The sequence below is a fragment of the Nelumbo nucifera genome, chromosome 3 (genome assembly GCF_055504915.1).
Source record: "Nelumbo nucifera cultivar China Antique chromosome 3, China Antique-T2T, whole genome shotgun sequence".
NCBI classification, from domain to species: Eukaryota; Viridiplantae; Streptophyta; class Magnoliopsida; order Proteales; family Nelumbonaceae; genus Nelumbo; species Nelumbo nucifera.
The window spans coordinates 21,317,999-21,332,389 of NC_142651.1; the positions used below are offsets into that span (position 1 = coordinate 21,317,999).

The window sequence follows — 14,391 nt, forward strand, 5'->3', positions numbered from 1 at the left end:
TATTGGCTTCTTCAAAGCAGCTTAACCAACACTCACGACTCAAACAAAGCTTCAGCTCTCCCAACCGGGCCGGTGGGGTTGAGCCGTTGAGGAAATGAGTAACGAGGATTGAGGGGTCGGGGGTCAGGAGTCAAGACAGAAATGACCGGGGTTTTCCTCCAATGAAGTGCGATAATGTATTAATGTTGATCCATGGACCATGGCCCACTCCATCGGTTGGTTCATGGGTCATGAGTCTCATGAGTCATGGCTTCATACTGATGCTCGTATATCACGGACAGTACGTACATTATAACCGTATATTCCGTATATAATACATAACAGATACGTATATACATAGTACGAACTGCACTTAAAAAAGACCAGACCAACCTAAGTATAAGTAATTAAGTAGTGTTCATCTCTTCTCTCCTCCCGTACCTTTCTTGCTCCCTTTCTACTCTTTTTTCATCTTTCCAAGACAATGGTGGTATGGATTCCCCTCTCACGCGTTTTCTTTCTCTGCATTCTTCTTCTATTTTCTCTCACAGATCTCTGTAACAGCCAAGCTGACTTCAACAACAAAACCTCAACCGGATATTTGAAACTACGGTTGCTTCACAGAAACCCATTTGTTTCCCCAGCACAAGCTCTCTCTTTAGACTCTCACCGTCTCTCTGTTCTCTACTCAGCCTTGCAGAGCCGTAAAAGCTTAAAGTCTCCGGTCGTCTCCGGCGCGTCGACGGGCTTCGGGCAGTACTTTGTTGATTTCAGGATCGGATCCCCACCTCAGAAGCTCCTCCTTGTGGCCGATACAGGCAGCGATCTCGTCTGGGTCAAGTGCTCTGCTTGTCGGAACTGTAGTAAACACGCTCCAGGCTTGGCCTTTCTGGCTCGCCATTCGACAACATTCGCTCCGATTCACTGTTACGACCCAGCGTGTCAACTCGTCCCTCACCCTGTTAAACACCAGCCCTGCAACCATACTCTCCTTCACAGCACTTGCCGCTACGAGTACTTGTACGCCGATGAGTCTAGAACGAGTGGGTTTTTCTCTAGGGAGACGGTGACGTTGAACACGAGCTTTGGACGAGTTGCTCGACTGAAAAAACTCGCTTTTGGTTGTGGATTTCACATCTCTGGTCCGAGTGTTTCAGGTGCGAGCTTTAATGGCGCCCATGGAGTTATGGGACTTGGGAGAGGGCCCACCTCCTTCTCCTCCCAGGTGGGTAAGCGGTTCGGCTACAAGTTCTCCTACTGCCTCATGGATTATACCATATCTCCGCCTCCGACGAGCTATCTCTTGATCGGAGAGACGCAGCCCATTACAAGGAAGCAAATGATGAGCTTCACTCCATTACACACAAGCGCTTTATCTCCCTCGTTCTACTATATAGGGATCAAGAGCGTATTCATCGACGGCGTCGGATTGCCGATCGACCCCTCCATCTGGGCCTTAGACAACCAGGGTAACGGCGGCACCGTGATCGACTCCGGCACCACACTAACCTTCATCGCGGAGCCAGCTTACCGTCAGGTTCTAACGGCGTTTAAAAAGAGAATCAGATTACCGAGAACGACCGACCCATCTTCGAGTCTGGACTTCTGCGTCAATGTGTCGGGGGTAGCAAATCCTTCGTTACCCAAGTTAAGTTTTCGACTCGAGGGTGACTCGGTATTCTCCCCACCGGCAAGGAACTACTTCATCGACGCGGCGGAGGGCGTCAAGTGCCTGGCTATGCGACCTGTCACCACCCCGTCGGGCTTCTCGATAATCGGGAACTTAATGCAACAAGGGTTCTTGTTTGAGTTCGACAGGGAGAGATCACGCCTGGGTTTTTCTCGGCATGGTTGCGCCTTACCATGAGTGCAAGGCGAGTTCGGTGGAGTGGAATCAGAGGCAGACTCAGCGAGTCTGGGGAGCCAATTTTTCTTTAAATTGTTGTAATGGATCACTATTAATTAATATAATTAAATTATTGGAGATTGTGCTTTTACAACTTTTCCCTTTTGTTTATTTTGGGCATTTGAAGGCCACAAGACTCTGTCTGTTGAGAGAGAAAGATTGTGTTTGTATCTTCACGTGAAATTGAGATTAGAGAAGTGGGGGAAGATTGTGGCGTTGATTTTGTTACGAGATATGACTAGTCTCTGAAAAAAACAACATTCTCACGTTATGTGATAATATCAAAGTGAAGAGACATGATTGTGGGTTACTGGGGTGTGACCTCCTTTCTGGGGAAAGTATATAATACAGAGAGAGAGAGAGAGAAAGAGGGGAGGGGGCGGGGTTGTGAGCTGGGGGAGTGTGAGACTGTGAGGCTTGGTGCCTCTTCCCTTTCAACCTTTTCCTCTCGAATCTCAACTACTGAGCGGTCAGAAAGCACAAGAAACAATGTGATAGAGGTAGAGCTGAGACAGTAGTGTTATATCATTTCACAGACATTGTGAATGAAATGATATCATGATTCCCAGATGACCAGATCTAATAATGAGCTGGAGTTGTAATTTAAATTAATTAAATAACTGTTGGAGTTTTTTTTTTTCTTTGTTTTGAAAGATAAATAACTGTTGGAGTTGGGTGACCAAATTATTTAGGCAACAACATTGGAGATGGGGACTGAACAGACAAATTTGTGCTTGGATTTGCTACACTAACCAATCAGTAATTAAATGACTCGCTCTCCGAGTAATGTCCATTTTGGGGGCTTGGTCGGCTGGCCTACCAAAGGATTAGAAGTTTAGAGCTGGGACGGGGTGATATTCTTTTAGGACTTCTATCGAACACCATGTGCGAGTGTGAGTGCGACATGAAAAGACTAAAGAGGGAACGGCCTCAGAAGTTTGGACTGGGTTCACAAAGGAACCCAGCCACAGCTTTGGATGTTTGGAGGTTAGCAAGCAGCGATTCTGGGTAGTACGCCCAAGACACGCGTAGCGTAAATGAAGCCAAACGTGGTAACTCATTTTTCCAGCTAACAAAAACTGAGAGTGTTTCGATCCGCCTAGCACAGCTGGCCTACATCTCCTCAGGCTCTTGATGATGAATTGACGTTGAAGCGTTGGACTTTTTCTACTTATCGGATCGAATCCAGCTGCATCCCCATCCGACCCGATTATCTAAATATTTATTATTTATCCGATATCAGATGGATTCGGATTTAATTAAATGATAAAAAAAAAATTAATTGTTTTAGAAAAACAGAATTTAAACAATCACATTTATTAATACATTCATATTTCAATTTACTGTTTAGGCCCAGTTCTCTTTTGGGTAAGTTATTTATCTGAAAAATGCACTCTCCTGGATAACTATTTCTCCAGAAACACTTATCTCAATAACTGCATTTATATATATATATATATATATATATATATATATATATATATATATATATATATATATATTATTTTACATGTAAATAAAATAATGATCATTTTGACCATAAAAATCCATTATTAAAAAGGGCATTTTTATCCCAAGAAAATGTTGACAAATTTAGCTTTCCCACCTGTGAAATTAATTTATTGCCCCCTTATTGGTTTACTTTTTACAAAATATATTTTTACATCTAACAAAATATATTTATCATCATATTCAACCAATCACATGTTTTTTTTATATAAATATAAAATATTAAATTTATTAAATATAAATTTTATATAATTTGATCATATAAATTTAAATTTACGTTCAACTCAGATACAAATTCTAACATTCAAATCTGAAATAATCAACAAATTGGGTATGGAATTGTGGAAGTCCCTTGATATGGTATGCTTTATGCCCTCAGATTAATGTTCCCTTTAGCTCCAAGATCTTCTTAGATATGGGCCGTTTGTTGGGTGGCCATTAAAAAAGGGAAAAAGAAGTATGGGCAATGGGCAAGAGTCCATGCTTATAGAAAAGAACCATTAACTCTTAGGAATCCTCAGTACAGAAGTGCTTTTTAAATCTAAGAGTTTCTTCTTTGGACTTTATTTACATGGATTGGTTAGAAAGTGTGGTAAAGAAAAGAAAAGAAGCAAATGAAAAGGTGCGCTTTTGGCATTTTACTTTCTTGTTACAAAGCAAATGCCTAAAAAGATAGTCAGGGGCCCACGTAATATATATTGAGAATAAAAATGTAATTTACTAAGATTGCTTTTGTTTTAACACAAGATGGGTGAAAACATTTTTAGACTTCAGGTTGCAAATGGATCGGATTTAATCTGATTTGAATTTCAATCCGATCCATTCATCTGAATTCTCGGACATGATTTAGTCATAATTCAATCAAATTGGAAACAATTAGCCAAGGTAATACAACTTTATACAATACATTAGAAACTACTGAGGCTGTCAACCGACTCCAAAAGTCTGAAATCCAATCCAACAATGATATATTAACATAATTGAATCGCGGGTTCAGGTTTGAAATTTCTGAATCCAATTAATAATCAGATTGATGCATATTTAATTCCATTCGATCTGATTATACCTTAATATATATTGATAAATCATAAATAAATTTACATATTATATACGAATTATATAATAAATTTAATATTTAATATTTTTATTTTATTATTATATATAGATTAAAAAAGGAATTAATTTCTAATTTTTATTTATTTTTTTAACTGAAGCAGAGTGCCGTTAAATCCAATTTCGATCTGGGATCTCCAAACCCGACCGGACTTAATCAAATCCGATTTGGATTTGGCTGAATCCAATCTGTTTTTAAACCAAGCAGAGCAATTACTTGTTTGGGCGAGACTTTACTTGAATATACATTTTAGGGGTGTAACTTCGGAGGGTTAGGACCAATTGAGGGTCAACCCAAGGTCAATTCTAAGATGCACACTAAAGTTTACCAACACAGGGCCAATCCGAGCTTGACCCACCACAATTCGAGCTGGACTCAAACTCAGGTTAGGTCAGGAGACTCAGACTAGGTGGTTTCGTCAGGTTTGAAAGTATTTATAAATGTATTTCTCTATAATAATCTTTTACTTTCATGAATAGAATGGATTGAAGATATTTATAAACTTTATTAACCAATGTATATACTAGGGGTGAACATGGGCCAGCCCTGGCTTTTAGGCTTATAGTTTTTATGTATAAAAAGGTAAATTTCTTAAATTATCCCTAAGGTTTAGGAAATTAACTAACTATATCCCTAATGAATCTACTTGTATTATATATATTCTCAACCTGATTCAAAGATCCCAATAGGTGTAATCCGAATTCGACCAAATAAGATAAGATGGATCATGATATGATCCATTTGCATCTCTATACATATACTCATAGTATAACCAAAAGCTAAAAAAAGGTAAATTACATGTTACTACCTTATACGTGAGGGTAGTAGCAATTACCCCTAAAGATCCTCTTAAACTTTTAGATTCCGATAAATATCTTCTCTCCATTAAATTGAGTGATGGAAGAAGTTAATTTACTTGAAAAACTTTTATAAAATGGAAATTACAACCAAAAAAACAAGAAAGTTCTATAAAAACCTGGAATTGCAGCAAATACAACATGCAAGAAATGTTTAAACGACAATCTTTTTCAAAATTAACTTATGAAATGCTAGCGAAGGGGTCTTTGTTAGATTTGAAAGTTTAAGGGTCTTTGTCACAAATAAGAATTCAAAGGGGTAATTTTTACTACTCCAAAGTACAGGGTAATAATTTATAATTTATCCAAAAAAAAGGGTCAGCCTGATCAAACTAATGATTTTTTGCACCAACTTGCCATTCTGAAAGTAGGCCCGGCAACATAGCGCGTCATTGTGGGTCTTCCGGATGCCGGGTCCATTTCACCCGACTCTTTTCCTACAGATATGCTGCGCAAAATTTGTCGGTATGCTACAATCTAAATGCAAACCTCAAAATCCATTTGTTCCCAAGCTTTCACCCTCCGTGTCTCGCAGTTTCCTCCCTCACTACAACCAAAAAGCAAAAATGTCTCTCATCTACCAAAGTATCTCTCCTCATCTCTTTCCTGAGATTAACTAAGTTGCACCCCATGAGCTCAACGGATCAGGTGTGCACTACAGGATGCTGCAATCTCAACCTCTGGATCAAAAGAATCACACACGGAGTTCTCTATACCTGCTGGTACCTTAGTTTTTCCCATCCCACAAAGACATCTGCACTTCCCAAGATTTCCGCTTTACCTGTTGCCACCTTCCACGTGTTTAGCATTAATCTTAACGAGTGAAGGACATAATAAATCCAACGGTGAAAATCAATTGCATCAGATCAGCTTCCCACCAGACCGTTTTTTTCCCTGGGAAAATTTATGATGCAGAAAAGATATAGTATATAATGAGTTTTGATCAATCAAAACCCAACCATGATGTTTGGTACCATTGCCGATTTCTCACAAATTGGCACCATATCATAGCATTGCTCATGAATTTACTGTCTGGATGGTCGATTTCATTTTCAGAAAATTGTTGATTTTTCACAAATTGGTATCATATTCAATGATTAAAGTATCGGTATCGGATATCGTATCGGATAAATTGGATATGGATACAAATATGAATACGAACGAAAGATATAAAAATGCTTGGATACGCTAGTGAAATACATATAAACCACATAAATACATTAGTAATACTAAATCAAAAGCTGAATTATCTATGAATAAGATATAAACACATGAGAAATGCATACTTCAATAGGTTATATGAGAAAAATATTACAATAAATAATATTGGGACTCTAGAACATTCAAACATTGTACAATAATTATCACTCTTTCAATTTTATAGTTATAATTTTCAATTTTTATTAATTTTTTGGAATATTTATTAATTTAGTATTTTATTTAAATAACAACTATTTTTTAAATAATAAATATCTTTTCATTTTTAACATATAATGTTTTTATTTTACACAAAGTTGTAAAATAAAACAAATAAACCATTCAAGGTAGATAAAATAAATTATATTTAACTTTCAATTTTTATTAAATTTTTTGGGAAAATTAAATATTAAATTATTCGTTTCAGTTTTTATAATTATAATTTTTTGTTTTCCATTAATTTTGTTGGGAAAATTCATTTATTTAGTATTTTTATATAATAACACTATTTTTTTCAAATCATAACTATGTTTTCATTTTTAACATATAATTATGTGTAAAATAAAATATATAAATCAGTTAAGGTAGATGGAATATATTATTTTTATCATTTTTAGTTTTTATTAAATTTTTTGGAAAAATTAAATCTTAAGTTATTTATTTCAGTTTTCATAATACTATTTTTTAACTTGTATTAAAGATGAAAAACAATCCAAAAGTACTCAATATACAATTTTGTCAAAGTAGACATGGATACAACTCCATATCGGTGAGTATCGAACTGTATCCACTAATACTGTGCGATATGGCCCGATACGCATGACTCGTAAGATACGTATCCTATCATAGTGTATCCTGTATCCATGACCATGGATACGGATAAGATACACCCCGTATCAGGAGTATCGTATCGATACCTAATCCTTGATCATATCATAGCATTGCTCATGAATTTTCTGTTTGGTTGGTAGATTTCATGTTTAGAAAACTATTATTAAAATCAGGCGTAAAAGAGGAATCACAGTTTTAAATGATTCCTCTTTTCAAAACGATTCTGATGTTTTTAGATGATCTGTCATCTGTTTTGAATAGGTAAAAGATAAAAATATTGATGATAATCACTACCAAATAAATTCATTGCTAATTTTTTAAAAATCAGATGATATGGAATCAATGGTGCCAAACAAACAATTTCTCTAATTTCTGGGAAATCAATGATCTAAAAAATCAGTGATTTATGAGAGATCTCAGGGAGGAATCAACAAAGGTACCAAACATCGCATGTCTTTGTAACTGCATGTAGGGACACACACGCACACACACTTAAATTTTAAAGAACCTTTTGTTATATCCTGTGCTCCATTGGGACAGCCGAAGGTTTCAGCATTGGAGAACTATTGATGATAAAATGGTAGGTCTTATTTGATTTGCGGGAATAAAGGTCTGGAATCGGAATCAGAATAGGCTATTCTGATTTCAACTGTTTGGTTGAGCAGAATGGGAATTCCATTCTCGTTCCTACTGGAATGGCATTCTCCCGTTTGAGGGAATGAACATTTCTTACTCCATTCGTGCAGATTTCAATTTCTATCTTCATTTTTGTTTAAACCAAACAAATTATAAGAATAGACCATTCTGATTCCGAAATATTTCGATTCTGATTAGGGACTCTTAGTTTGGAAGGGGGCTTCAAGTAGCGGCTTTTGGTTTTATGAGGTGGGTCCCATCGTAATAGCCTATAAGCTCTTTTTGGCTTTTGAAACAGCGCAGCATATTGGTTAAGTTACTGAATTAGGCTCATCCCATTTTAGAAAAGACCTAACCTGATTCATCCTCAACATATAAGCCTTGTCCCAACCATATAGGGTCGGTTACATGAATCTCATTTTAACAATTTATTACCACTTCAATCCATGTCCTATTGGAACGAATTAATTCGTCTTTCCCAAAAAAAAGAAAACATCCATGTCCTATTTAGTCTGCCCTAAGCTCTAATTTTCCCTTCCACTTGCATGATTTTCTATACATGTAAACAAGTCATCTTAAGTCTACTTCATTTTATCTCTACCTATTGGAGTTTAAATGGTTTCATTTTTTATTTTATTTTGTGATCCATTCATCTTCATCCCTTTCAGCATTTGCTTTTCTGCCACACTCTTAATTTCTTTTGGACATATTATCTCTCGACTGTCCAATGCCCAACCTCATTATAGTAATGAAAATTAGAGTAGAGGTACACAGAAGACAGCTAGTTGCATATGGGGGCCTTATAACTCACCACATGGCAAATTTTAAAACATTCAAATCTATCATTTAATGGGTCCTACTAAAGAGAGAACTTACATATGGATAGATATCTTTAAACCATCTGCTTCATGCATTTTTCAAATATCTTCACTATAACTTTGATTATCATCCAACTATTTCAAAACTACACATTTAGGACAATATGATCTTTTGATATCTTCCTATTTATCTTCATAGGAACCACTGAATGCCAAATTTTATTATCCTAATTTAGGACAACTGATAAGTTACAGGAATAGTTTTCTATGAGAAATTCTAGTAAACAAGGAGTTTATGGTGACCGTTTATATACAATTATTTAAATTTTCGTGATCCACATTGTTTTATATAAGTTTATCTCAATATTGTCCTTGTGATAAAAACAAGGGCTTTGCAGTGCAAATTTTGCACCCAGTTCTATATTTTAATTTGCATTTATCTATTTGTTGTTATGATTTGTACTCCTACCTAATACAAAATTTATACTTTCTATCTCATTTGCTCTGACTGATAATGCAAATTTTGAATACAAAAAATTGATGTCAAATTTCCACCTCCTTTCTCCTACATTTCTCTCACATATTAAATTGGGGACCACATCATCTTGCTTCTTACCTTAATCCTCTTCTTACCTCCACTCTCTTTTATATAAGGTGAGGACCACACCATTTACTTCCTATTTCATTTTTTCACAAATAAATAAAACAAAGTCATATCTAAAATAAAAACAAACCAGAATTTTACACTCAGGCCTTGTTTGCTTTTCGGTAAGTTACTTACCCTGGTAAATGCAATTACCTGGGTAACACTTACCCGGGTAAGTGCATTTACCCATGTTCTTTTATTTCCTAGGTAAATAAGGTAATGATCATTTTAGCCTTAAAAATCCATTATTAAAATGGGTATTTTTGTCCCATTCAAGTGTTAGTAACTTTCCCCCTAGGTGGAAAAAGTATTTACCCACCTAGGAGATAGGTACCCAGGAAAGTAAACTTTCCCTAATCCCCACATAAATCTGAAAAATGAACATGGGATTCTTGATCAATGAGAACCAAAATCCCATTGACCAACTTTCCCCCTCTCAAAATCCAAGAAAAGAACACTCCCTCAGTCTATTAATTTGCAGTCCCATGTATTTACACTAATGAAAATAAAATTTACACCACAAACAAACTGAGCCAAAAGAATGCCAACAAACAAAAGTTTATGCTAACTCTTGTATTCTTCTTCTTATAATGTCATTACCATTTGTTATCACAAAGAAAAGGCAATGTGGTTTTTTTTATTTTGGTAAACAAAGACCATGGAAAAACAATCTAGAAGTGAATCGTGTCTCATCAAAGGACATGGCACTCATTTGTCCATCCAGATGAAATCATGAAAGCTTAGGTTTCTGAAAGATCATTGCAACTATAAAAAATAATGCTATATAATGGCAAAAGGCCAAGGACCACTTTCTACATTTCAGGGTTTTAAATACCAAGCCCTGCATGCATTCACCATGATGTACAGTGCACTGAAAATTGAGTAATGTCCATGGTAAATTAAGCTTACTCTTTAATTTTTTTTATTTAATTAAGCTTATTCAAGGCATGCCTTTTACCCATAAAGTTCCATCGGGGCTTGTGCATCAATGGATGAACCCCGGTTGAAATCAATGTTTTAAAAAATGAATCAAGTAGATCTCAAAAGGCTACCCAAAATAACAAAATAAAATAAAATAAAAAATCATCTAAATCAGACATCCGAGTGCAAAGTTATGACCTCAAAAGGTTTGCATATGCATTTAGCATGCAACCCTTGATCAGTGGCCACGTGAAACAGGTTAACGATTTAACCACCTAAGTTGATAGTTTTTGGCCAAGTTGACGATTTTTTATTGAACTCCAAACTTTAGGAAACTAGACCCTGAATCATGACCGGGTGATGGTTCAAATGGTTCAACTATCTGAGTCAATGGCGGATTGAAAACATTACTTGAAAGGGAATTGATGTATGGTATAGGGCTGCACATGGATCGTATCCAATCAGACATAAATTTGATTTCTTAATATTCTGTGGGACTCTGAAAATATTCTGATATTAAGTGGCATTAATAAATTAGAACAAAAGTCATCATTAATATATAAAATGTACTAAAAATAAAGTATATCATGAATAAAATAACTTGAAAGAAATGGCATTCAAATAAAGTTTACTAATATATTTAATTGGATTGGATCATATACTGCATGTATCTGCATTATTTTTTTTTTCTTTTTTCTTAGGTTAATATGATAAATCTTTTATATGCAGGAAAAGAAAAAGAGTATAGTTCCAAGAGAGAGAGAGACCATTACAGTGGCTGGCCACGATTATATATAATTATTGCCAAAAACAAAATAAAATCAACAATTAATCAGCACTGTTGCTAAACCAATGAATAGGCAAGTGTTTCTCAATTATAATCATTAGTTATTATAGGGAAAGCCATAATAAGCAGCAAGAGTTTCAACTTATAGCCTAAGGTTCAAAATGTCAATACGTTCGATACGCCAGTAAGGGCGCATTGGAAAGTCACTGGCCCGATATATATCGGCCCGTACATATCGATACTTTGAACCTTGTTATAGCAATTTGTTATTATAGAAATTAATTATTGCCAACCTGATTAGTTAGAAATAATTTAACTACGATTAAGTAAATAATAGCTATAATTGACTCACTTTTAGTTACAATTGAATGCATAGTTTATTAATAAGTAGTACGTAGTCTAGTATCTATATATCATTGGAAACAGTCAAGTAATTATTGACAGCAATCTGTAGTAGAAAAAGTAGTTTATTGGCATTTGGAAACAATTGCTCGATTGATGCTTAGAGTGGTTAAAAACAACGATGATTCGATTGTCACTTATTTGATAATATGGCATTTATAGGTAACAAGCAACAAAGTGTTGCCAAATATTCCTTTAGAAAACGGTGTAGACTAATTGTTGCAAAAAGTCTCTCCCTTTTTTTCTATCCAATGGCATAATTGTTGTTAAGAAGAACTACTAATAACAATCAATTGTTATACCTTGAAAACAATTATATAACTGTTGCCAAAAGTTGCCTTTTTCATATCTTTTACCCAGCTGATTTCTTATATATATTAACCCTTTAATAGGTTTCGATTCAAGTAGTAACCCTAAATAAGAGCTTATATTATTGGGACATGTTAGCACACGTTTCATCCCAATATCAAACAATTTGCTCAGTCGATACATATTTCAGTAAAGGAAGCAGTAGGACATAAATGCATATCCCCAGTGTTGGTTCTAAGTTCTAACAAAGAATTCTTACTTTTGCAAGACCCAGGACATTGTGTAAGACCCCTTTTCTTTTTATTGTGAGCACATGCTTATGAGATGAGGACTTAAAAGTCTTGAATCAATAATTATTTCCAAGAAAGAATGCGAAGAGATAAGGTTGTCCTATCCTGTAACTTTTACTCAAGGAGTTGAGACATTAATTCTTGTTTTTGTGCTCAAGTCTAATAACTAAAAGGATGGAATCTTTTGTTCTTTTAAAAGGACGCATGGCAAAAGTAATGCATCATCAGTTCCTGGAATCTAGTAAGGACAAGGCTGGTGATCATATTAGAGTTCCCTCGTCTGAAAACCCTAATATGTCTATAATTAATTGACACAAATAGAAGAAATAAAATATTCAAGGATCTATAGTATTACCAACCCAACTTCAACTTCAGCCATTAAGGAGCTTACAACCTCTTGAATAACTTATTCACTAGAAGAAAAGGCAATAAGTCATTTAGTTCAGCAACTTGAGTTGTTATCAAACTGCCCCTAATCCACAGTTTGAACCCACATCTCCTCAGTGTGAGAGATGCCTTATTACAACTAAATCGGCATGACTACATCAGTGGATTGGCAGAAGTACCTTGAATCCAAAAATATCCAAAAGAAAGAGACTCCTGCCAGTGCCTGTGGTTGCATGAACATATCTTGAAAGCTTAGCTCATCACTTTTGCCCACACCACTCTATGTTGGCACTCCTAACTTCATGAATCATTGAGCTAATAAGGAAATGCAACAGATAAAGATGCACAAAGGAAAGAAGCAATTCAACCAAAAAAAAACAAAGGAAAGAAGCCAAAGCAGTGGTATGAGACTGAAACTAGCCACATGAAAAAGATGGAAAGTGGCAATGAAACAAAGAATGCAGAGAGATACTTTATTCGTATCCTATTGTTTTACACTCAGGTAGCAGTTGAGACTGAAACATCGGGTTTCCTTCTTTCTCCCCAAATGTAGTAAGCATGGAACCCAATTACAGGATGAAATCTTTTCTTTTATTGGGGTTGTAGAAGTGATGCATTAGTTTCTGCAATCCAGTAAGCTCGGAAATGGCTAGCTGGTGATCCGACGAGAGTGTTCAACTACTTCAACCTAGTGTGTCGATCACCAGCTGGCTTAGAAACAGAAATAAGTTAACAATTTCTTCATTATCAGGATTTTCGAGCCAATGAATGATAGATGGATCATAGATAGGGGTTCAAAACATCCAAAAGATAAAGAGAGACAGCAGCTGAGACATTTTCTTCTTAATTTTCTGCTCAAATTTAATAAGCCTGGGAACCCAGGTACAGAAGGGAAACTTTTCTTTTATTGGGGGTGGCGAAGTGATGCATTCATCACTTTCTGGAGTTCATTAAGGAAAAGGCTGGTGATCCGACGAGAATGTTCACATATGGAAACCCTAATTTGTCGGTCATCAGTTGGCCTAGAAACAGAACAAGTTCAGAATTTCTTCATTGCCTGGATTTTCCAGCCAAAGAATGAGATAGATAAGGGTTCTCACAAGGTTGTTCAACGAGACCGTTCCCATCCCATGAAATCATGACTCTAGAGGAAAAAATAATTAAAGCCTTCTCGACTGACTAATGGTACAAGTAATTAGTAATGTCCGGAGTCCAAAACATCCAAAAGATAAGAGACTCAGGTACAGCAGCTGAGACATCCTTGTTTCCTTCTTTTCTGCTCAAGTACAGGACGGAATCTTTTCTTTTATTAGGGTAGCAGAAGTTGTGCATCACTTTCTGGATTTCAGTAAGGAAAAGGCTGGTGATCCGACGAGAATGTTCACATATGGAAACCCTAATGTGTTGCTCATCAGTTGGCTTAAAAGCAAAACAAGTTCACAGTTTCTTCACTGTCTGGATTTTCCAACCAATGAATAATAGACAGATGGGGGTTCTAATGAGGTTGCTCAATGAAACCCATCCCATCTCATGAAATCATGACCCTAGAGGAAAAAACATAAACTCATAAAGCATGTTCGACTGATGACTGATGGAATCCAGAACATATATATAGGTAAGACACTCCCATATATATATGGTTGGTTATATCTGGGAAAGCCTACTTTATCTGATCAGAACCATTCTGTGTTGGAATATTCTCTTAATCAGTTAATTGCATGATTCATTGAGCTTTTTAAGCAAGAAAAATACGAAGGAAGAGATGGGCTGGTCATGAAAAAGAGAGAAGGTGGCCAACACAG

General features: G+C 35.9%; 1 protein-coding gene across 1 annotated transcript; it reads left to right on the forward strand.

Annotated features, from left to right (window-relative positions):
* The first annotated feature begins 389 nt into the window (after positions 1–389).
* Positions 390–1,979, forward strand: LOC104601196 (Eukaryotic aspartyl protease family protein). Its single transcript, XM_010264452.3, has one exon. It carries the CDS (start codon positions 464–466, stop codon positions 1,844–1,846), a length of 1,383 nt encoding a protein of 460 aa, XP_010262754.1. The 5' UTR covers positions 390–463; the 3' UTR covers positions 1,847–1,979.
* The last annotated feature ends 12,412 nt before the right edge of the window (positions 1,980–14,391 follow it).

Bases quoted from the DNA above. Each gene is read 5' to 3' on its own strand.
- LOC104601196 (XM_010264452.3), top strand. From the start codon at position 464: ATGGTGGTATGGATTCCCCTCTCACGCGTTTTCTTTCTCTGCATTCTT.